At 47.8% G+C, this 24,978-nt stretch overlaps 2 protein-coding genes across 2 annotated transcripts; one reads left to right on the plus strand and one right to left on the minus strand.

Annotated features, from left to right (window-relative positions):
- Positions 1 to 969: 969 nt before the first annotated feature.
- Positions 970 to 15,336, minus strand: LOC131940478 (serine/arginine-rich splicing factor 4-like; the record flags this gene model as incomplete). Its single annotated transcript, XM_059299138.1, has 4 exons — positions 970 to 986; positions 13,239 to 13,318; positions 13,787 to 13,818; positions 15,232 to 15,336. Coding segments are annotated over 4 exons (234 nt in total), but the record flags the coding sequence as incomplete, so codon positions are not given.
- A 135-nt stretch (positions 15,337 to 15,471) lies between these two features.
- LOC131940479 (mucin-2) lies at positions 15,472 to 23,905 on the plus strand (the record flags this gene model as incomplete). The annotated part of the gene is made up of 7 exons (XM_059299139.1): positions 15,472 to 15,573; positions 15,745 to 15,823; positions 15,914 to 16,044; positions 16,516 to 18,420; positions 19,573 to 19,720; positions 19,934 to 19,984; positions 23,668 to 23,905. Coding segments are annotated over 7 exons (2,622 nt in total), but the record flags the coding sequence as incomplete, so codon positions are not given.
- Positions 23,906 to 24,978: the final 1,073 nt, after the last annotated feature.

The following is a 24,978-nucleotide window of genomic DNA, read 5'->3' on the forward strand; positions in this document are numbered from 1 at the left end:
TTGTTTCATATAAGAATATTCGAGAAAGTTTAGGGGAGATCACTCCCGGTTTATAAAACTTCTAATCTGAAACTTCTAACTATTGTTTGTTATTTTAAATATGGCCTAAATCATAGGTACGAAATCGTCTTATTTTTACTTCAGACTTAATTTTAGCGGTCAGCAGATTATCTTAACTCTGTAGTCGGGTGATTAAGTTTTTACTCTTGCTTAGCGCTTTTCCTAACTTGTTTTGTTCGAAACGTACTTACGAAATTACACTCACTTCTACTGAGCCGATTTCTTTCAAACTTGGCTCGTTAAAACAATATTGTTAAGTTTAAATAAAGCGGGAGTGATCTAGCCTAACATTTCTCGAATATTCTAAGGTATAACTTATAGGGATTGCAAATCCAGTACAGTCAGGTTATAGACATTTAAATAAATCGAATTTTCAAATACTTCCTCTGTAGTTCGTAAAAGCGAAAGTAAAAATTATGTCACACATTTATCGGTGCATAAATCAAACGTATATATATATATATAAATATAAATATATATATATATATATATATATATATATATATATATATAAATAAATAACTAAATAAATATATATATATATATATATATATGTATATATATATATATATATGTGTGTGTGTGTGTGTGTGTTAATTTATCTAAGTAAATCAGCAGAAAGGATTTAAATTCAAAACACATAATCACAAATAAAAATAGATACTAATAGGGTTACTTATTAAAAAAAACAATACTGACTAAACAAATCTGACTTAGTGAGTAACTCATGACAATCAATAAGGCAGTGGAAGTAGAGTTAAACGTTTCTGTGACCTACGCAACTGGCCAGTTCTAAGCCAATCAAAATTTGATTTTCCTGAGACTAGTCAGAAACTATTCGAGTCAGGTAAGTCGGGGACATCCTATAAGCGACCTAACTCGGATCTTTAAGGTTTACTGTCGGAAGCGCTAACGACCGAACAGCCCTAAACATATAAAACAAGCTACGTAAAATTCTTTTACCAACAGACAAAAAAAAAATTCTTTCCAGAAATACCTGAAGTAGAAACAACTGACAACCTTCATTCAACAAAGCAGGATATTCGTTTTACCACCTCGTCATTGGAAAAGGCAAGGACACAACGACCGAGCAACGCAACAATAAGCACCACCGACGTAACATTAACAAGGATAGATAACAGGCTATGTAGGACGGTGACAATTGTTACCAAATATACGACATGCGAGGCTGTACCAAACAAGACTACAGATCACCCGGATGTAACAGGTCAAACGCCCTCTGAACCGACATCATCCTCACAAAAAATAACCTCTCGTGGCGTGGCAACAACCCCTGGAGTGACTTCCTCCCCTGGAATGACTTCTTCTCCTGAAGTGACTTCCTCCCCTGGAGTGACTTCCTCCCCTGGAGTGACTTCCTCTCCTGGAGTGACTTCCTCTCCTGTAGTGTCTTCCTCTCCTGGAGTGACTTCCTCTCCTGGAGTGACTTCCTCCCCTGGAGTGACTTCCTCTCCTAGAGTGACTTCCTCTCCTGTAATGACTTCCTCTCCTGGAATGACTTCCTCTCCTGGCGTGACTTCTTCTCCTGGAGTGACTTCCTCTCCTGGAGTGACTTCCTCTCCTGGAGTGACTTCTTCTCCTGGCGTTACTTCCTCTCCTAGAGTGACTTCCTCTCCTGGAGTGACTTCCTCTCCTGGAGTGACTTCCTCTCCTGGAGTGACTTCCTCTCATGGAGTGACTTCCTCTCCTGGCGTTACTTCCTCCCCTGGACTGACTTCCTCCCCTGGAATGACTTCTTCTCCTGGAGTGACTTCCTCTCCTGGAGTGACTTCCTCCCCTGGAATGACTTTTTCCCCTGGAGTGACTTCCTCTCCTGGAGTGACTTCCTCCCCAGGAGTGACTTCCTCTCCTGGCGTTACATCCTCCCATGGAGTGACTTCCTCTCCTGGAGTGACTTCCTCTCCTGGAGTGATTTCCTCCCCGGGCGTTACTTCCTCTCCTGGCGTGACTTCCTCTCCTGGAGTGACTTCCTCCCCTGGAGTGACTTCCTCTCCTGGAGTGACTTCCTCTCATGGAGTGACTTCCTCTCCTGGCGTTACTTCCTCCCCTGGACTGACTTCCTCCCCTGGAATGACTTCTTCTCCTGGAGTGACTTCCTCTCCTGGAGTGACTTCCTCCCCTGGAATGACTTTTTCCCCTGGAGTGACTTCCTCTCCTGGAGTGACATCCTCTCCTGGCGTTACTTCCTCCGCTAGAGTGACTTCTTCTCCTGGAGTGACTTCCTCCCCTGGAGTGACTTCCTCACCTGGAGTGACTTCCTCCACTGGAGTGACTTCCTCCCCTGGAGTGACTTCTTCTCCTGGAGTAACTTCCTCTCCTGGAGTGAATTCCTCCCCAGGAGTGACTTCCTCTCCTGGCGTTACATCCTCCCATGGAGTGACTTCCTCTCCTGGAGTGACTTCCTCTCCTGGAGTGACTTCCTCCCCGGGCGTTACTTCCTCTCCTGGCGTGACTTCCTCCCCTGGAGTGACTTCCTCTCCTGGAGTGACTTCCTCCCCAGGAGTGACCTCATCTACTGGCGTTACATCCTCCCTTGGAGTGACTTCCTCTCCTCGAGTGACTTCCTCTCCTGGAGTGACTTCCTCCCCTGGAGTGACTTCCTCTCCTGGAGTGACTTCCTCTCATGAAGTGACTTCCTCTCCTGGCGTTACTTCCTCCCCTGGACTGACTTCCTCCCCTGGAATGACTTCTTCTCCTGGAGTGACTTCCTCTCCTGGAGTGACTTCCTCCCCTGGAATGACTTTTTCCCCTGGAGTGACTTCCTCTCCTGGAGTGACTTCCTCCCTAGAAGTGACTTCCTCTCCTGGCGTTACATCCTCCCATGGAGTGACTTCCTCCCCTGGAGTGACTTCCTCTCCTGGAGTGACTTCCTCCCCAGGAGTGACTTCCTCTCCTGGCGTTACATCCTCCCATGGAGTGACTTCCTCTCCTGGAGTGACTTCCTCTCCTGAAGTGACTTCCTCCCCAGGAGTGACTTCCTCTGCTGGAGTGACTTCCTCTCCTGGAGTGACTTCCTCCCCAGGAGTGACTTCTTCTCCTGGCGTTACATCCTCCCCTGGAGTGACTTCCTCCCCTGGAATGACTTCTTCTCCTGGAGTGACTTCCTCTCCTGGAATGACTTCCTCTCCAGGAGTTACTTCCTCTCCTGGAGTGACTTCCTCCCCTGGAGTGACTTCCTCCCCTGGAGTGACTTCCTCCCCTGGAATGACTTCCTCTCCTGGAGTGACTTCCTCCCCTGGAGTGACTTCTTCTCCTGGAGAGACTTCCTCTCCTGCAGTGACTTCCTCTCCTGGAGTGACTTCCTCCCCAGGAGTGACTTCCTCTCCTAGCGTGACTTCCTCCCCTGGAGTGACTTCCTCTGCAGGAGTGACTTCCTCCCCTGGAGTGACTTCCTCCCCAGGAGTGACTTCCTCTCCTGGCGTTACATCCTCCCATGGAGTGACTTCCTCTCCTGGAGTGACTTCCTCTCCTGGAGTGACTTCCTCCCCGGGCGTTACTTCCTCTCCTGGCGTGACTTCCTCCCCTGGAGTGAATTCCTCTCCTGGAGTGACTTCCTCCCCTGGAGTGACTTCTTCTCCTGGCGTTACTTCCTCTCCTAGAGTGACTTCCTCTCCTGGAGTGACTTCATCTCCAGGAGTTACTTCCTCTCCAGGAGTGACTTCCTCCCCTGGAGTGACTTCTTCTCCTGGAGTGACTTCCTCCCCTGGAGTGACTTCTTCTCCTGGCGTTACTTCCTCTCCTAGAGTGCCTTCCTCCCCAGGAGTTACTTCCTCTCCTGGCGTTACATCCTCCCCTGGAGTGACTTCCTCTCCTGGAGTGACTTCCTCTCCTGGAGTGACTTCCTCCCCGGGCGTTACTTCCTCTCCTGGCGTGACTTCCTCCCCTGGAGTGACTTCCTCCCCTGGAGTGACTTCCTCTCCTGGAGTGACTTCCTCTCATGGAGTGACTTCCTCTCCTGGACTGACTTCCTCCCCTGGAATGACTTCTTCTCCTGGAGTGACTTCCTCTCCTGGAGTGACTTCCTCCCCTGGAATGACTTTTTCCCCTGGAGTGACTTCCTCTCCTGGAGTGACTTCCTCCCCAGGAGTGACTTCCTCTCCTGGCGTTACATCCTCCCATGGAGTGACTTCCTCTCCTGGAGTGACTTCCTCTCCTGGAGTGATTTCCTCCCCGGGCGTTACTTCCTCTCCTGGCGTGACTTCCTCTCCTGGAGTGACTTCCTCCCCTGGAGTGACTTCCTCTCCTGGAGTGACTTCCTCTCATGGAGTGACTTCCTCTCCTGGCGTTACTTCCTCCCCTGGACTGACTTCCTCCCCTGGAATGACTTCTTCTCCTGGAGTGACTTCCTCTCCTGGAGTGACTTCCTCCCCTGGAATGACTTTTTCCCCTGGAGTGACTTCCTCTCCTGGAGTGACATCCTCTCCTGGCGTTACTTCCTCCGCTAGAGTGACTTCTTCTCCTGGAGTGACTTCCTCCCCTGGAGTGACTTCCTCACCTGGAGTGACTTCCTCCACTGGAGTGACTTCCTCCCCTGGAGTGACTTCTTCTCCTGGAGTAACTTCCTCTCCTGGAGTGAATTCCTCCCCAGGAGTGACTTCCTCTCCTGGCGTTACATCCTCCCATGGAGTGACTTCCTCTCCTGGAGTGACTTCCTCTCCTGGAGTGACTTCCTCCCCGGGCGTTACTTCCTCTCCTGGCGTGACTTCCTCCCCTGGAGTGACTTCCTCTCCTGGAGTGACTTCCTCCCCAGGAGTGACCTCATCTACTGGCGTTACATCCTCCCTTGGAGTGACTTCCTCTCCTCGAGTGACTTCCTCTCCTGGCGTGACTTCCTCCCCTGGAGTGACTTCCTCCCCTGGAGTGACTTCCTCTCCTGGAGTGACTTCCTCTCATGAAGTGACTTCCTCTCCTGGCGTTACTTCCTCCCCTGGACTGACTTCCTCCCCTGGAATGACTTCTTCTCCTGGAGTGACTTCCTCTCCTGGAGTGACTTCCTCCCCTGGAATGACTTTTTCCCCTGGAGTGACTTCCTCTCCTGGAGTGACTTCCTCCCTAGAAGTGACTTCCTCTCCTGGCGTTACATCCTCCCATGGAGTGACTTCCTCCCCTGGAGTGACTTCCTCTCCTGGAGTGACTTCCTCCCCAGGAGTGACTTCCTCTCCTGGCGTTACATCCTCCCATGGAGTGACTTCCTCTCCTGGAGTGACTTCCTCTCCTGAAGTGACTTCCTCCCCAGGAGTGACTTCCTCTGCTGGAGTGACTTCCTCTCCTGGAGTGACTTCCTCCCCAGGAGTGACTTCTTCTCCTGGCGTTACATCCTCCCCTGGAGTGACTTCCTCCCCTGGAATGACTTCTTCTCCTGGAGTGACTTCCTCTCCTGGAATGACTTCCTCTCCAGGAGTTACTTCCTCTTCTGGAGTGACTTCCTCCCCTGGAGTGACTTCCTCCCCTGGAGTGACTTCCTCCCCTGGAATGACTTCCTCTCCTGGAGTGACTTCCTCCCCTGGAGTGACTTCTTCTCCTGGAGAGACTTCCTCTCCTGCAGTGACTTCCTCTCCTGGAGTGACTTCCTCCCCAGGAGTGACTTCCTCTCCTAGCGTGACTTCCTCCCCTGGAGTGACTTCCGCTCCAGGAGTGACTTCCTCCCCTGGAGTGACTTCCTCCCCAGGAGTGACTTCCTCTCCTGGCGTTACATCCTCCCATGGAGTGACTTCCTCTCCTGGAGTGACTTCCTCTCCTGGAGTGACTTCCTCCCCGGGCGTTACTTCCTCTCCTGGCGTGACTTCCTCCCCTGGAGTGAATTCCTCTCCTGGAGTGACTTCCTCCCCTGGAGTGACTTCTTCTCCTGGCGTTACTTCCTCTCCTAGAGTGACTTCCTCTCCTGGAGTGACTTCATCTCCAGGAGTTACTTCCTCTCTAGGAGTGACTTCCTCCCCTGGAGTGACTTCTTCTCCTGGAGTGACTTCCTCCCCTGGAGTGACTTCTTCTCCTGGCGTTACTTCCTCTCCTAGAGTGACTTCCTCTCCAGGAGTTACTTCCTCTCCTGGAGTGAATTCCTCCCCTGGAGTGACTTCCTCCCCTGGAGTGACTTCCTCCCCTGGAGTGACTTCTTCTCCTGGAGTGACTTCCTCTCCTGGAGTGACTTCCTCCACTGGAGTGACTTCCTCTCCTGGAGTGACTTCTTCTCCTGGCGTTACTTCCTCCCCTGGAATGACTTCTTCTCCTGGAGTGACTTCCTCCCCTGGAGTGACTTCCTCCCCTGGAGTGACTTCCTCCCCTGGAGTGACTTCCTCCCCTGGAGTGACTTCCTCTCCTGGAGTGACTTCCTCCCCTGGAGTGACTTCTTCTCCTGGAATGACTTCCTCCCCTGGAATGACTTCTTCTCCTGGAGTGACATCCTACCCTGGAATGACTTCTTCTCCTGGAGTGACTTCCTCCCCAGGAGTGACTTCCTCTCCTGACGTTACATCCTTCCCTGGAGTGACTTCCTCTCCTGGAATGACTTCCTCTCCTGGAGTGACTTCTTCTCCTGGCGTTACTTCCTCTCCTAGAGTGACTTCCTCCCCTGGAATGACTTCTTCTCCTGGAGTGACTTCTTCTCCTGGCGTTACTTCCTCTCCTGGAGTGACTTCCTCCCCTGGAGTGACTTCCTCTCCTGGAGTGACTTCCTCCCCTGGAGTGACTTCCTCTCCTGGAGTGACTTCTTCTCCTGGAGTGACTTCCTCTCCTGCAGTGACTTCCTCTCCTGGAGTGACTTCCTCCCCAGGAGTGACTTCCTCTCCTAGCGTGACTTCCTCTCCTAGCGTGACTTCCTCCCCTGGAGTGACTTTCTCTCCTAGCGTGACTTCCTCCCCTGGAGTGACTTCCTCTCCTGGAGTGACTTCCTCCCCTGGAGTGACTTCCTCTCCTGGACTGACTTCCTCTCCTGGAATGACTTCTTCTCCTGGAGTGACTTCTTCTCCTGGCGTTACTTCCTCTCCTTCAGTGACTTCCTCCCCTGGAGTGACTTCCTCTCCTGGAGTGACTTCCTCCCCTGGAGTGACTTCCTCTCCTGGAGTGACTTCTTCTCCTGGCGTTACTTCCTCTCCTAGAGTGACTTCCTCCCCTGGAGTGACTTCCTCCCCTGGAGTGACTTCCTCTCCAGGAATGACTTCTTCTCCTGGAGTGACTTCTTCTCCTGGAGTGACTTCCTCTCCTGCAGTGACTTCCTCTCCTGGAGTGACTTCCTCCCCAGGAGTGACTTCCTCTCCTAGCGTGACTTCCTCTCCTAGCGTGACTTCCTCCCCTGGAGTGACTTCCTCTCCTGGAGTGACTTCCTCCCCAGGAGTGACTTCCTCTCCTGGCGTTACATCCTCCCATGGAGTGACTTCCTCTCCTGGAGTGACTTCCTCCCCAGGAGTGACTTCTTCTCCTGGCGTTACATCCTCCCCTGGAGTGACTTCCTCCCCTGGAATGACTTCTTCTCCTGGAGTGACTTCCTCTCCTGGAATGACTTCCTCTCCAGGAGTTACTTCCTCTCCTGGAGTGACTTCGTCCCCTGGAGTGACTTCCTCCCCTGGAGTGACTTCCTCCCCTGGAATGACTTTTTCTCCTGGAGTGACTTCCTCTCCTGGAGTGACTTCCTCTCCTGGCGTTACTTCATCCCCTGGAGTGACTTCCTCCCCTGGAGTGACTTCCTCCCCTGGAGTGACTTCCTCCCCTGGAGTGACTTCCTCTCCAGGAATGACTTCCTCTCCTGCAGTGACTTCCTCTCCTGGAATGACTTCTTCTCCTGAAGTGACTTCCTCTACTGGAATGACTTCCTCTCCAGGAGTTACTTCCTCTCCTGGAGTGACTTCCTCCCCTGGAGTGACTTCCTCCCCTGGAGTGACTTCCTCCCCTGGAGTGACTTCTTCTCCTGGCGTTACTTCCTCTCCTAGAGTGACTTCCTCTGCTGGAGTGACTTCATCTCCTAGAGTGACTTCCTCTCCTGGAGTGACTTCCTCTCCTGGAGTGACTTCCTCCCCTGGAGTGACTTCTTCTCCTGGCGTTACTTCCTCTCCTAGAGTGACTTCCTCTCCTGGAGTGACTTCATCTCCTAGAGTGACTTCCTCTCCTGGAGTGACTTCCTCTCCTGGAGTGACTTCCTCCCCTGGAGTGACTTCCTCTCCTAGCGTGACTTCCTCCCCTGGAGTGACTTCTTCTCCTGGAGTGACTTCCTCTCCTGGAGTGACTTCCTCCCCTGGAGTGACTTCCTCTCCTGGAGTGACTTCTTCTCCTGGCGTTACTTCCTCTCCTAGAGTGACTTCCTCCCCTGGAATGACTTCTTCTCCTGGAGTGACTTCCTCCCCTGGAGTGACTTCCTCCCCTGGAGTGACTTCCTCCCCTGGGGTGACTTCTTCTCCTGGAATGACTTCCTCCCCTGGAATGACTTCTTCTCCTGGAGTGACTTCCTCTCCTGGCGTTACATCCTCCCATGGAGTGACTTCCTCTCCTGGAGTGACTTCCTCTACTGGAGTGACTTCCTCCCCGGGCGTTACTTCCTCTCCTGGCGTGACTTCCTCCCCTGGAGTGACTTCCTCTCCTGGAATGACTTCCTCTCCTGGCGTGACTTCCTCCCCTGGAGTGACTTCTTCTCCTGGCATTACTTCCTCTCCTAGAGTGACTTCCTCTCCTGGAGTGACTTTCTCTCCAGGAGTTACTTCCTCTCCTGGAGTGACTTCCTCCCCTGGAGTGACTTCCTCCCCTGGAGTGACTTCCTCCCCTGGAGTGACTTCTTCTCCTGGCGTTACTTCCTCTCCTAGAGTGACTTCCTCTCCTGGAGTGACTTCATCTCCTAGAGTGACTTCCTCTCCTGGAGTGACTTCCTCTCCTGGAGTGACTTCCTCCCCTGGAGTGACTTCCTCTCCTGGAGTGACTTCATCTCCTAGAGTGGCTTCCTCTCCTGGAGTGACTTCCTCTCCTGGAGTGACTTCCTCCCCTGGAGTGACTTCCTCTCCTGGAGTGACTTCCTCTCCTGGAGTGACTTCCTCTCCTGGAGTGATTTCCTCCCCTGGAGTGACTTCTTCTCCTGGAGTGACTTCCTCTCCTGGAGTGACTTCCTCCCCTGGAGTGACTTCCTCTCCTGGAGTGACTTCTTCTCCTGGCGTTACTTCCTCTCCTAGAGTGACTTCCTCCCCTGGAATGACTTCTTCTCCTGGAGTGACTTCCTCCCCTGGAGTGACTTCCTCCCCTTTAGTGACTTCCTCCCCTGGAGTGACTTCCTCCCCAGGAGTGACTTCCTCTCCTAGCGTTACATCCTCCCATGGAGTGACTTCCTCTCCTGGAGTGACTTCCTCTCCTGGAGTGACTTCCTCTCCTGGAGTGACTTCCTCTCCTGGAATGACTTCCTCTCCTGGAGTGACTTCCTCCCCAGGAGTGACTTCCTCTCCTGGCATTACATACTCCCATGGAGTGACTTCCTCTCCTGGAGTGACTTCCTCTCCTGGAGTGACTTCCTCCCCAGGAGTGACTTCCTCCCCTGGCGTTACATACTCCCATGGAGTGACTTCCTCTCCTGGAGTGACTTCCTCTCCTGGAGTGACTTCCTCCCCTGGAGTGACTTCTTCTCCTGGAGTGACTTCCTCTCCTGGAGTGACTTCCTCCCCTGGAGTGACTTCCTCTCCTGGAGTGACTTCTTCTCCTGGCGTTACTTCCTCTCCTAGAGTGACTTCCTCCCCTGGAATAACTTCTTCTCCTGGAGTGACTTCCTCCCCTGAAGTGACTTCCTCCCCTGGATTGACTTCCTCCCCAGGAGTGACTTCCTCCCCTGGAGTGACTTCCTCCCCTGGAGTGACTTCTTCTCCTGGAATGACTTCCTCCCCTGAAATGACTTCTTCTCCTGCAGTGACTTCCTCTCCTGGGGTGACTTCCTCCCCAGGAGTGACTTCCTCTCCTAGCGTGACTTCCTCCCCTGGAGTGACTTCCTCTCATGGAGTGACTTCCTCCCCAGGAGTGACTTCCTCTCCTGGCGTTACATCCTCCCATGGAGTGACTTCCTCTCCTGGAGTGACTTCCTCTCCTGGAGTGACTTCCTCCCCAGGAGTGACTTCTTCTCCTGGCGTTACATCCTCCCCTGGAGTGACTTCCTCCCCTGGAATGACTTCTCCTGGAGTGACTTCCTCTCCTGGAATGACTTCCTCTCCAGGAGTTACTTCCTCTCCTGGAGTGACTTCCTCCCCTGGAGTTACTTCCTCCCCTGGAGTGACTTCTTCTCCTGGAGTGACTTCCTCTCCTGGAGTGACTTCCTCTTCTGGAGTGACTTCCTCTCCTGGAGTGACTTCTTCTCCTGGCGTTACTTCCTCTCCTAGAGTGACTTCCTCTGCTGGAGTGACTTCCTCTCCTGGAATGACTTCCTCTCCTGGAGTGACTTCCTCCCCTGGAATGACTTCCTCTCCTGGCATTACTTCCTCCCCTGGAGTGACTTCCTCCCCTGGAGTGACTTCCTCCCCTGGAATGACTTCCTCTCCTGGCATTACTTCCTCCCCTGGAGTGACTTCCTCCCCTGGAGTGACTTCCTCCCCTGGAGTGACTTCCTCTGCTGACGTGACTTCCTCTCCTGCAGTGACTTCCTCTCCTGGAGTGACTTCCTCCCCAGGAGTGACTTCCTCTCCTAGCGTGACTTCCTCCCCTGGAGTGACTTCTTCTCCTGGCGTTACTTCCTCTCCTAGAGTGACTTCCTCCCCTGGAGTGACTTCCTCCCCTGGAGTGACTTCCTCCCCTGAAGTGACTTCTTCTCCTGGCGTTACTTCCTCTCCTAGAGTGACTTCCTCTCCTGGAGTGACTTCATCTCCTAGAGTGACTTCCTCTCCTGGAGTGACTTCCTCTCCTGGAGTGACTTCCTCCCCTGGAGTGACTTCCTCTCCTGGAGTGACTTCCTCCCCTGGAGTGACTTCCTCCCCTGAAGTGACTTCTTCTCCTGGCGTTACTTCCTCTCCTAGAGTGACTTCCTCCCCAGGAGTGACTTCCTCTCCTAGCGTGACTTCCTCCCCTGGAGTGACTTCCTCTCCTGGAGTGACTTCCTCCCCTGGAGTGACTTCCTTTCCTGGCGTTACATCCTCCCATGGAGTGACTTCCTCTCCTGGAGTGACTTCCTCTCCTGGAGTGACTTCCTCCCCAGGAGTGACTTCTTCTCCTGGCGTTATATCCTCCCCTGGAGTGCCTTCCTCCCCTGGAATGACTTCTTCTCCTGGAGTGACTTCCTCTCCTGGAATGACTTCCTCTCCAGGAGTTACTTCCTCTCCTGGAGTGACTTCCTCCCCTGGAGTGACTTCCTCCCCTGGAGTGACTTCTTCTCCTGGAGTGACTTCCTCTCCTGGAGTGACTTCCTCTTCTGGAGTGACTTCCTCTCCTGGAGTGACTTCTTCTCCTGGCTTTACTTCCTCTCCTAGAGTGACTTCCTCTGCTGGAGTGACTTCCTCTCCTGGAATGACTTCCTCTCCTGGAGTGACTTCCTCCCCTGGAATGACTTCCTCTCCTGGCATTACTTCCTCCCCTGGAGTGACTTCCTCCCCTGGAGTGACTTCCTCCCCTGGAATGACTTCCTCTCCTGGCATTACTTCCTCCCCTGGAGTGACTTCCTCCCCTGGAGTGACTTCCTCCCCTGGAGTGACTTCCTCTGCTGAAGTGACTTCCTCTCCTGCAGTGACTTCCTCTCCTGGAGTGACTTCCTCCACAGGAGTGACTTCCTCTCCTAGCGTGACTTCCTCCCCTGGAGTGACTTCTTCTCCTGGCGTTACTTCCTCTCCTAGAGTGACTTCCTCTCCTGGAGTGACTTCATCTCCAGGAGTTACTTCCTCTCCTGGAGTGACTTCCTCCCCTGGAGTGACTTCCTCCCCTGGAGTGACTTCCTCCCCTGAAGTGACTTCTTCTCCTGGCGTTACTTCCTCTCCTAGAGTGACTTCCTCTCCTGGAGTGACTTCCTCTCCTGGAGTGACTTCCTCTCCTGGAGTGACTTCCTCCCCTGGACTGACTTCCTCTCCTGGAGTGACTTCCTCTCCTGGAGTGACTTCCTCCCCTGGAGTGACTTCTTCTCCTGGAGTGACTTCCTCTCCTGGAGTGACTTCCTCCCCTGGAGTGACTTCCTCTCCTGGAGTGACTTCTTCTCCTGGCGTTACTTCCTCTCCTAGAGTGACTTCCTCCCCTGGAATGACTTCTCCTGGAGTGACTTCCTCCCCTGGAGTGACTTCCTTCCCTGGAGTGACTTCCTCCCCTGGAGGGACTTCTTCTCCTGGAATGACTTCCTCCCCTGGAATGACTTCTTCTCCTGGAGTGACTTCCTCTCCTGCAGTGACTTCCTCTCCTGGAGTGACTTCCTCTCCTGGCGTTACTTCCTCCCCTGGAGTGACTTCCTCTCCTGGAATGACTTCCTCTCCTGGAGTGACTTCCTCCCCAGGAGTGACTTCCTCTCCTAGCGTGACTTCCTCCCCTGGAGTGACTTCCTCTCCTGGAGTGACTTCCCCCCCTGGAGTGACTTCCTCTCCTGGAGTGACTTCCTCCCCAGGAGTGACTTCCTCTTCTGGCGTTACATCCTCCCATGGAGTGACTTCCTCTCCTGGAGTGACTTCCTCCCCAGGAGTGACTTCTTCTCCTGGCGTTACATCCTCCCCTGGAGTGACTTCCTCCCCTGGAATGACTTCTTCTCCTGGAGTGACTTCCTCTCCTGGAATGACTTCCTCTCCAGGAGTTACTTCCTCTCCTGGAGTGACTTCCTCCCCTGGAGTGACTTCATCCCCTGGAGTGACTTCCTCCCCTGGAATGACTTCTTCTCCTGGAGTGACTTCCTCTCCTGGAGTGACTTCCTCTCCTGGCGTTACTTCATCCCCTGGAGTGACTTCCTCCCCTGGAGTGACTTCCTCCCCTGGAGTGACTTCCTCCCCTGGAGTGACTTCCTCTCCAGGAATGACTTCCTCTCCTGCAGTGACTTCCTCTCCTGGAATGACTTCCTCCCCTGGAATGACTTCTTCTCCTGGAGTGACTTCCTCTCCTGGAGTGACTTCCTCTCCTGGCGTTACTTCCTCCCCTGGAGTGACTTCCTCCCCTGGAGTGACTTCCTCTCCTAGAGTTACTTCCTCTCCTGGCGTTACTTCCTCTCCTGGAGTGACTTCCTCCCCTGGAGTGACTTCCTCTCCTGGAGTGACTTCCTCTCCTGGCGTTACTTCCTCCTCTGGAGTGACTTCCTCCCCTGGAGTGACTTCCTCTCCAGGAATGACTTCTTCTCCTGGAGTGACTTCCTCTACTGGAATGACTTCCTCTCCAGGAGTTACTTCCTCTCCTGGAGTGACTTCCTCCCCTGGAGTGACTTCGTCCCCTGGAGTGACTTCCTCCCCTGGAGTGACTTCATCTCCTGGCGTTACTTCCTCTCCTAGAGTGACTTCCTCTCCTGGAGTGACTTCATCTCCTAGAGTGACTTCCTCTCCTGGCGTTACTTCCTCTCCTAGAGTGACTTCCTCTCCTGGAGTGACTTCATCTCCTAGAGTGACTTCCTCTCCTGGAGTGACTTCCTCTCCTGGAGTGACTTCCTCCCCTGGAGTGACTTCCTCCCCTGGAGTGACTTCCTCTCCTAGCGTGACTTCCTCCCCTGGAGTGACTTCTTCTCCTGGAGTGACTTCCTCTCCTGGAGTGACTTCCTCCCTTGGAGTGACTTCTTCTCCTGGCGTTACTTCCTCTCCTAGAGTGACTTCCTCACCTGGAATGACTTCTTCTCCTGGAGTGACTTCCTCCCCTGGAGTGACTTCCTCCCCTGGAGTGACTTCCTCCCCTGGAGTGACTACCTCCCCTGGAGTGACTTCCTCCCCTGGAGTGACTTCTTCTCCTGGAATGACTTCCTCCCCTGGAATGACTTCTTCTCCTGGAGTGACTTCCTCTCCTGGCGTTACATCCTCCCATGGAGTGACTTCCTCTCCTGGAGTGACTTCCTCTCCTAAAGTGACTTCCTCCCCGGGCGTTACTTCCTCTCCTGGCGTGACTTCCTCCCCTGGAGTGACTTCCTCTCCTGGAGTGACTTCCTCCCCTGGAGTGACTTCTTCTCCTGGCGTTACTTCCTCTCCTTTAGTGACTTCCTCCCCTTTAGTGACTTCCTCCCCTGGAGTGACTTCCTCTCCTAGCGTTACATCCTCCCATGGAGTGACTTCCTCTCCTGGAGTGACTTCCTCTCCTGGAGTTTCTTCCTCCCCGGGCATTACTTCCTCTCCTGGCGTGACTTCCTCCCCTGGAGTGACTTCCTCTCCTGGAGTGACTTCCTCCCCAGGAGTGACTTCCTCTCCTGGCGTTACATACTCCCCTGGAGTGACTTCCTCCCCAGGAGTGACTTCCTCTCCTGGCGTTATATACTCCCATGGAGTGACTTCCTCACCTGGAGTGACTTCTTCTCCTGGCGTTACTTCCTATCCTGGCGTGACTTCCTCCCCTGGAGTGACTTCCTCTCCTGGAGTGACTTCCTCTCCTGGAGTGACTTCCTCTTCTGGCGTTACATACTCCCATGGAGTGACTTCCTCTCCTGGAGTGACTTCCTCTCCTGGAGTGACTTCTTCTCCTGGCGTTACTTCCTCTCCTAGAGTGACTTCCTCCCCTGGAATGACTTCTTCTAATGGAGTGACTTCCTCCCCTGAAGTGACTTCCTCCCCTGGAGTGACTTCCTCCCCTGGAGTGACTTCCTCCCCTGGAGTGACTTCCTCCCCTGGAGTGACTTCTTCTCCTGGAATGACTTCCTCCCCTGGAATGACTTCTTCTCCTGCAGTGACTTCCTCTCCTGGAGTGACTTCCTCCCCAGGAGTGACTTCCTCTCCTAGCGTGACTTCCTCCCCTGGAGTGACTTCCTCTCCTGGAGTGACTTCCTCCCCTGGAGTGACTTCCTTTCCTGGAGTGACTTCCTCCCCAGGAGTGACTTCCTCTCCTGGCGTTACATCCTCCCATGGAGTGACTTCCTCTCCTGGAGTGACTTCCTCTCCTGGAGTGACTTCCTCCCCAGGAGTGACTTCTTCTCCTGGCGTTACATCCTCCCCTGTAGATACTTCCTCCCCTGGAATGACTTCTTCTCCTGGAGTGACTTCCTCTCCTGGAATGACTTCCTCTCCAGGAGTTACTTCCTCTCCTGGAGTGACTTCCTCCCCTGGAGTGACTTCCTCCCCTGGAGTGACTTCTTCTCCTGGAGTGACTTCCTCTCCTGGAGTGACTTCCTCTTCTGGAGTGACTTCCTCTCCTGGAGTGACTTCTTCTCCTGGCGTTACTTCCTCTCCTAGAGTGACTTCCTCTGCTGGAGTGACTTCCTCTCCTGGAATGACTTCCTCTCCTGGAGTGACTTCCTCCCCTGGAATGACTTCCTCTCCTGGCATTACTTCCTCCCCTGGAGTGACTTCCTCCCCTGGAGTGACTTCCTCCCCTGGAGTGACTTCCTCTGCTGACGTGACTTCATCTCCTGGAGTGACTTCCTCCCCTGGAATGACTTCTTCTCCTGGCGTTACATCCTCCCCTGGAGTGACTTCCTCCCCTGGAATGACTTCTTCTCCTGGAGTGACTTCCTCTCCTGGAATGACTTCCTCTCCTGGCGTTACTTCCTCTCCTGGAGTGACTTCCTCTCCTGGAGTGACTTCCTCTCCTGGAGTGACTTCCTCCCCTGGAATGACTTCCTCTCCTGGAGTGACTATCTCCCCTGGAGTGACTTCCTCCCCTGGAGTGAGTTCCTCTCCTGGAGTGACTTCCTCCCCTGGAGTGACCTCCTCACCTGGTCTGACTTCTCCTGGCGTTACTTCCTCTCCTGGCATAACTTCCTCCCCTGGAGTGACTTCCTCCGCTGGAGTTACTTCCTCTCCTGGAGTGACTTCCTCGCCTGGAATGACTTCCTCTCCTGGAGTGACTTCCTCTCCTGGAGTGACTTCCTCCCCTGGAATGACTTCTTCTCCTGGAGTGACTTCCTCTCCTGGAGTGACTTCCTCCCCTGGAGTGACTTCCTCCCCTGGAGTGACTTCCTCCCCTGGAGTGACTTCCTCCCCTGGTGTGACTTCTTCTCCTGGCGTTATTTCCTCTCCTAGAGTGACTTCCTCTCCTGGAAAGACTTCCTCTCCTGGAGTGACTTCCTCTCCTGGAGTGACTAAAATCCCTCGAGTGACTTCCTCCTCTGGAGTGACTTCTTCTCCTGGAGTTACTTCCTCTCCTGGAGTGACTTCCTCTCCTGGAGTGACTTCCTCTCCTGGAGTGACTTCCTCTTCTGGCGTTACTTCATCTCCTGGCATTACTTCCTCTCCTGGAATGACTTCTTCTCCTGGAATGACTTCCTCCCCTGGAGTGACTTCCCCCCCTGGAGTGACTTCCTCTCCTGGAGTGACTTCCTCTCCTGGAGTGACTTCCTCTCCTGGAATGACTTCCTCTCCTGGAGTGACTTCATCTGCTGGAATGACTTCCTCTCCTGGAGTGACTTCATCTGCTGGAGTGACTTCCTCTCCAGGATCGACTTTCCCTCCTAGTGTGACTAAATACCCTGGAGTGACTAATATGATGGTTTCCACTGAATCAACAAGTTCCACTGTGTTAACGGTTATATCAACGATGGATCACACTCAATCGCCAAGCTACGAACAGTCATTTGCAACAACAACATACACACCACATGCCAATTACAATGAAACAATTACATACACACCACATAAAAATTACACCCCAATTACAACCTACCCACCAACCACAAACCACACTAAAACTACAACCTACCCACTTACCGCAAACCATACTGAAACTACAGCCAACATTACACCCATAAATCACAATGAAACTAAAACCTATCCACCAACCACAAACCACACAAAAACAACCTACCCACCGGCCACAACCCACACTGAAACTACAACCTACCCAACTACAAACCACACTGAAACAACAACCTACCCAACCACAACCCACACTGAAACTACAACCTACACAACCAACACTGAAACTACAACCTACCCACAAACAACCCACACTGAAACTACAACCTACCCACCCACAACCCACACTGAAACTACAACCTACACAACCTACACAACCAACACTGAAACTACAACCTACCCACCCACAACCCACACTGAAACTACAACCTACACAACCTACACAACCAACACTGAAACTACAACCTACCCACCCACAACACAAACTGAAACTACAAACTCCCCAACCACAACCTACACTGAAACTACCACCTACCCAACCACAACCCACACTGAAACTACAACCTACACAACCTACACAACCAACACTGAAACTACAACCTACCCACCCACAACACAAACTGAAACTACAACCTCCCCAACCACAACCAACACTGAAACTACAACCTACCCACCAACAACCCACACTGAAACAACAACCTACCCACCAACAACCCACACTGAAACAACAACCTACCCACCCACAACCCACACTGAAACTACAACCTACCCAACCACAACCCACACTGAAACAACAACCTACCCAACCACAACCCACACTGAAACTACAACCTACCCACCTGCCACAAACCACAGTGAAAATACAACCTACCCAACGACAACTCACACATCATCAAAAAACCTTCCCACACCAACAACTGTACACACCCAACAGACCCCACACCCAATAGAAAATCAAAGAACTAAGCGCACGGTCTCCGGGCGTTCACGTCAATCAAAGTCCAAACACGAAAAGGATAAGCCTTCGATAAAAACGAATGCTCCTCATTACGAACCAAATCACTGGACAAAGACGAATCAGAAATTCAATTCTAAACATAGTCATCATGAAATAAACCGTGGTCAATCCAAAACTCACCTTTCCAGAGGGCATAGTCTGAAATTTTATCGCGATGAAAAGAAACAAGAACCTCCTAATTTTAACAAGTATCCAACTGCAAACCAAGGTTCGCATCGTTCAAGAAAAGCTCAAATTCATCAACAAAATTTTAACACAAAAAATAGTCAAAATCATCAACGGGATTTTAGACCAACATATGATCAAAGTCGTCATCGTTTCAATACAAAAAATGGCCAAAGTCATAAGCAACAACACAACAGCATAAAACAAATACAAAAATTCCAAAGTCACGGAGGAAACTTCAGAAGTGGAAATAATAATCACTTCGGAAAACGAAATTCCGCGGTTTGCAAGGACAAGATTCAACTTCTGTTTATTATTGACATCCAAGCACCACTCAGTAGCCCAGATTGTGCTCAGATTCTGGTCTTCGTGACAGATTTTCTCTCTGGTTTCAAAATCTCTAAAGACGCCGTTCAAGTCAGCTTGGTCTATTCCGGTCCTACTGTTTCTGAGATTTTCGACTTCAACAAGTTTTCCCAAAACTCGCCGGTCACCGAGGTAAGCTTGTGTGTAACGGTTAAGTAGTTAGTAATAATTTTTTTTTAAAAAGAGGTAGAGTTAGTTACCTCACAAATTAAAGACTCTTACTGTTGTAATTGACGTTTCGACCTAAGGTCTTCGTCAGCGGACAACAGTGTGGTTAAAGATTAAAAAAAAAAAAAGTAACACAATTTTGGACTTAAAAAAAACCTGTCTTGTCTAAATGACACGATATTCAAAACGAAAAGACGGTTACTAGATTTTTTTTATATTTCCAAATCAAATCTGATTATTTTAAGCTCTAAAATGCATTTGAAGTTGAATGAATTGTAGATGGTCGTTACAATAGGGCTGGTAAGTAGGTCAACAACCATTTCTATGGCTCATGCAGGTTTTATTGAGCCGTGGAACTGGTTGGTGACCTACTTACCAGCCCTATTAAAATTACAACTAGTGCTGCCTTCTGCATAACACCATGTGAGGTGTCCAGTATATAATACCTGGTTCATAAACAGTTAAATGATTTTTGCTTATATAAGGTGTGGGTGGGTGGACCATCCACGAACAATGCTGTCCTCGGGTAGTTTAGAGATGGGGGGTGGACTTCTTTTGTGAAGAACGACGAGTAAGGGTGGAGAGGAGGGGAGAAATGATTTTAAAAAGTTGATTTTTTTTTAACAATGAAACATCGTATATTTTTTGTAAGTTGTTTGGAAAATCGTTTGATGGATCAAATATTGTTTCTAATTTGTATACGTTAAGTGTAAAACAGATTCCAAGTTTTAAGTTCGCACTTGCTAAGGGAAACTACTCATCTATAAATCTCAGTAATAACATTCTACTTAGGTTATGTCCTCTAACAAAAATAATATTTAAAAAAAAAATAAGGCATGTGAGAGGTCGAATAAAGTGTGACGTCATTTTAGATGGGGGGGGGGGGGGGTCTGAGTCTGGCATGTGAAAAGCACGCTGCAAAGTTATGGAGGGGGGAAAAGGGGCAGCTGGTCACACTCCTCCATTGTCTGTAGAGCTCAAAGATAGTGGCCAGAAAGATTGCGCAACAAAAAATTAGTTTGTTCATATTTGAGCATTTTTTCGGTTTGTGCGGTTTTCATTTGAGCATTTCTGTTTGCGCATTTTTCTGGGAAAATTTATATTATATTTCTCCAGGCGATCTACCATTCCCCATGCCCAGGTTATGAAGGGCCCCCAACTTTAGCTGAAGCCTTCAGATACGCTCGCTACAATTCCTTTGCACCACCAAGTGGCGAATCATCTAGAGTTATAATAGTTTTAACCAACGCTGACTCTTTGGATGGTAAGTGATTCAAGTTATCCTATGGCCCCTCCTAGAGGAGAATCATCTAGAGTTATAATAGTTTTAACCAATGCTGACTCTTTGGATGGTAAGTGATTCATATTATCCTATGGCCCCTCCTAGATGAGAATCATCTAGAGTTATAATAGTTTTAACCAACGCTGACTCTTTGGATGGTAAGTGATTCAAGTTATCCTATGTCCCCTCCTAAAGGCGAGTCATCTAGAGTTATAATAGTTTTAACCAACGCTGACTCTTTGGATGGTAAGTGATTCAAGTTATCCTATGGCCCCTCCTAGATGAGAATCATCTGGAGTTGTATTAGTTTTAATGGAGTTAAGATTCCTAAACAATTTACCAAATAAGAACTATTAGATTAACAGATGGTAAGTTTGTTAACAGTTTCGCTAACTTGTTCTATAATAAGAAAATTGTATTGTCATAAGTTTGTGTTATGTAAAGATTTTTTGAAATTTAATAAAATTTAAATCATCGGCAATACAAAAAATGATGATCAAATTGTAGGAATAAACTAAACCCAAGTAACGAGCACACAGTTATAATACTTTCCATGCATCTAAAAGACATGTATGGTTATAGTTTGAATCAGTCTCATGATACAGATTTGAAAGATGTACTAAAATTTTGAGAAAACAGCAAAACATAGCCCTACATATCTAAGAAAGTATAACACAAGTGTAAAAGATTTTGGTGTGCACAATATCACAATTTGACAATGATTGTGGAAAATAACTGGAAGACAGTTTGCTAACATGTCGTTTTCACACACACAAATTGATTTTCTTCCATTAAAACAGCCAATACACTCCAGCCTTGTCTTTTATTTCTTCTCAGCACCTAATTCCTAGTGCTTTATAACATCACAAGGAGTCTTGAAAGCCCAGAATGTCTGTTTTTGGGTATTTTTTAACATATGTAACATAAGCAGTGTCACAGAATGTCAACAGAGTTATCCTGGATGTATGTATTGCCCTCAGCTAGCCATCAGATTAATGTTAAATTATTAAATATATCTTCCGCCATTGTAAGTGTGTAATAATGTGCTCCACGTGTGAATGACATTGGCATTGTTACTTTATACAAGTCCATTATACAGCAACAAACTAATTCTGACCTGCATTGCAAATGCACCTCAATTTTTTATAAATTATTTATAAATAAATTACCAATAGCTAAGGAAATTAGCTTAGATTATTAGAAGCAACCAGACTTTCTGTTTCATTTTGTATTATTACAAATATGAATGCACTGGTTAGCCCCTTTCTTTCATCTCTAAACAACAGTTACAGCAATGACACACAAATGCAATATAATAGTTTCACTGAGTTGTCTAGATCTAATCTAGAATCTATATTAATATTAAATATTTTATTATCATGCTTCTTCACACTGATAATTTTGAAGAATTTTCAGATGGTTGACTGTAAATGTTAATTTAATATAAATAAATATTTAGAAATGTTAGTTAGAAATTTATTTGTCTGTGTTTATTCAGAATCCCCATTGAAAACTACTTTTACTAGTATCATCATATGTATCCTTGTAATCTATGTACTCGAATCTATACGTATAGATCTAGTAATAGAAGAATGTTTTTTTTTAGAATATTTGTTGTTTTGACTTTGTTGGCGTATCCACAGAGAGACTTTCACTTTTTTAGTTAGAAGTTTAGAATTAGATATGCCTATCTACTATCTACTATCATCATCTAGATCTAGATCTAGATCTATCTACTATCTACTATTAGTACTATGCTTGATCTTTGGTAATCCCTTAGTTTAGCGTCGGTTATTATTCCGGAATCGTTTAGCAGTAAAAAAACAGTAAAACAATGCCAATCATTTTTACATGTTGTAATCATTTTTACTATTTTCGTTATCTTGATTTTTTACTTGGCCTAGCAGCTAGATATCTAGCTAGATCTAGATCTAATTAATTAATGGTCGCAAATCCGCTGCAAGCCAAAAACATTAAATTATTACATTTGACTTCATTATTTATATTTATATTAATAGGCCCCTATATGTTTGTTTTTTTTAATTTTTAGATCTACTAATTTAAATCTACTATTATATTTTTTCTCGTTTCCTTTTGTCGATTAAACTTAAAAAATTTAAACATTAATTTACTACAATCGACTTTCAATTTATTTATATTTCAATGGTCAAATAAACCATGGTTTACCGTAACTCTATTTACCGAAACTCAACAAACATTACCCGATAATTTCCGACGCTAAACTAAGGGATTACCTGATCTTTTTCTACAATTTCCCTAGCTGTAGAAGTGTAGATCTATATTGTCATATATTCTAATATAGGTAAAATCACGATATAGCGTCGGAAATTATTGGGTAATGTTCGTTGAGTTTCGGTAACATTCGTTACTGTAAACCATACTTTATTTGACCGGTGAAAGAAAAATAAAGTCAAGTGCATTAAATTAATGTTTTAACTTAATTTAATGTTTAACTGACAAAAAAATTAGCAACAATTAGTAAATCTAAATATTATTAATAAAGTCAAGTGTAGTAATTAATGTTTTTTTTTAGGAAACAGAAAAAACCTGCAGAAGATTTGCGACAACCAGCTCTAGAATCTAGTTCTGTTAGTAAATAAGACGATTAGGCTAGATTAACTAAAGTTAAAAGTAGTAAGAATAAATAGAATAATGTTTAGTAGCAGCAATAATTAGCACATACACTTAAAATAATTAGAAATACAAAATAATTAGCTAAACAGTATTTAAAATGCAACTAAAATCAATCCTTGCACATTTTTAAACATTATGTACTAAAAATAATATGGCGGCAAATAAATGATGGTTTCCAGTATTTCCGGTGGTTTCCGGAACGGCTCGACAGACTACGCCTTGGTTTTACTGTTTTTTACTGCTGTACAGTTCCGGAATAATAACCGACGCTATATCGTGATTTTACCCTAATATATAACAATCTTTCATGCTTAGAATACTTTCTATACATTCTAGATCTAGGTTTAATTTTAGTAAATTTAAGTAGATCTACCTCAAAACAGTAACGACAAATAAAACGTCAAAAATTGAGTGAAATGTGTCAATATTCCATATACGATAACATTTTATAGGAAGTACCTTGAAATAGGGAGTAGTTAATTATTCCAATAAATAGGGAGTGTTTATTGTTTAGATTTATTGTTATATCGTTCATTACGAATGTTGTAAAAGGCTTGCCGTCCTGCATTCCCCCTTTTTGACATTCTGACGGACTTTACGTCACTCAGGTCAAATTAACACATTCAGAGAGACAGAGACATGGATTATGAATAAAATAACATTAACAATTCAACGATATTCTACAACCACGTTTTTCGATGATTATAGTTGTATCTGCGAAAAATGAACAAAGGGGCGTCTTAGGGAAATGTTGAGTCTAGCGTTGAAAAATGTCAAAAAAAAAATATTATTCTGAAATTAATTTCTGTGAAAGTTTAGTTTGTACGTTGTACATTAAAGATGGCAAGGCTTTCTTGCTGATTACCTTCAGCCTTCTCACCAAACTTTATTATCAAACACTGTCACAAAAGTCCTGATAACTCAACGATTGAAATGCGAAGCCGAAGCACTTAAGTCTCCCTCTTACTAAATTTTTTTTTCTAGCAAATCATGGTCAAGGTTACGCACCTTCTTTTTCCGATTTACACTTTGTTTATATAGTTGCAAACCTTAAGTATTTACTAAAAAAAAATTGCAAAATAATGTGATGTCACACTTTCTTAAGCCACCCTTCCCACGACAGCATTAAAAAATCTTCGAACCACTCCCTATCCACCCTACCCCCAACGCCTCAAGTTGTGTGACATGACTACTATACAAGCCAATATTAACAAAAACATGTTGGAAAAAAAAACGTTAAAAAATATTTGAAAATTATTTTTCCCACCTTCCAGACACCCCAGCGGCCTCAGAGTCCAGACTTCTCCAGGAAAATGGTGTCAAGGTCATTGCTCTGCGAGTCGGCAGAAACCTGTCTCAGAAGTCACTGACGTCACTAAGCTCGTCACCAAGCCTGACCTTCACCGTGGCCAACTTCTCCCTTCTGAGCTCGCTGCACGGTCAAGTGCTCGGCTCCGTCTGCTCTTCTTTTGGCATTTGAATGAAACCTTGATTGTCATTTTCTTATACCAACCCTGCGTGTTCCGCCTTTTAATAAAAAAGTCATGGCTGAGTCCATTTTAATAACAATTATATCTGACTTGTTGTTTGTTCACACAAGTAGTGCTTGAATTTAAGGTTTTCTTTCAAGCAAATTTTTTTCTCGGGGTTCGAGGTGGGGGAGGGTACACTTGAAGCGTCTGGGTGGGGGGGGGGGGAGCACTTGAAACTTTTGGGGAGCTGACTTAAATATCTGGTGCGGGGAAAGGGGAAGGGGTAAAAAAGCACTTATCCCCCCCCCCCCCACCACACTCAGCCGTGTAAAGCATAAGGAATACGCCGATGATGGCAATGGTAATATGTATGACTTATTTGACTTAGTCCTCTTTGCTCCTTATGGAACATAGGGCCTCCACCATTTCCTTCCATTTCTTCCGATCCCCGGCTATTAATTTTGTCTGTTGGCTTCAGCTCTTTTTTTTTTAATTTAAAAAAGTCTATCCCTCTGTCTTGGCTTTTTAATTATACATGTGTATACATATTACCATTAATATGTATACACATGTATAATTAAAAAACCAAGACAGAGGGATAGACTTTTTTAAATTAAAAAAAATATGCCGCACATAGAGTAGGCCTACAGTGTGTATAATGCTGGGGATCAGAGGCGTAATGGGGGGGGGGGGGGGCGGGAGTGCGGACCGCAACGGGTGACACCATTTAGGGGGTGACACCAAGGCAAAAAATAGCAAAATATATAGAAAAAAACTTGAGGGGGGGTGCAAATCGAAAGTTTGAGAGGAGGGGGGGGGGTGCAAATCGAAATTTGAAATTTTGTCTACGGCTCTGGGGGGGGGGGGGGGGGTGACACCATTAAGTGCCGCACCGGGTGACATCCGAAATCGCTACGCCACTGCTGGGGATAAAAATGAGTTTTTTTAGCACAGGGTGAGACCAAAAGGCTGAAAACCTCTTGACATTTGTTTTATTTATCTATTTATTATATTTGTGAGTGTTTGTTTTTGTTTGTGTGTGTGTGCGTGCGTGCTTGCGTGCATGTGTGCAAGATACTCAGATTGGATAAATAATGCTAATTAATGTGTGTA

This window comes from Physella acuta, unplaced genomic scaffold (assembly GCF_028476545.2).
Source record: "Physella acuta isolate Inbredline_101_S28 unplaced genomic scaffold, ASM2847654v3 ptg000319l, whole genome shotgun sequence".
Taxonomy (NCBI): Eukaryota; Metazoa; Mollusca; class Gastropoda; family Physidae; genus Physella; species Physella acuta.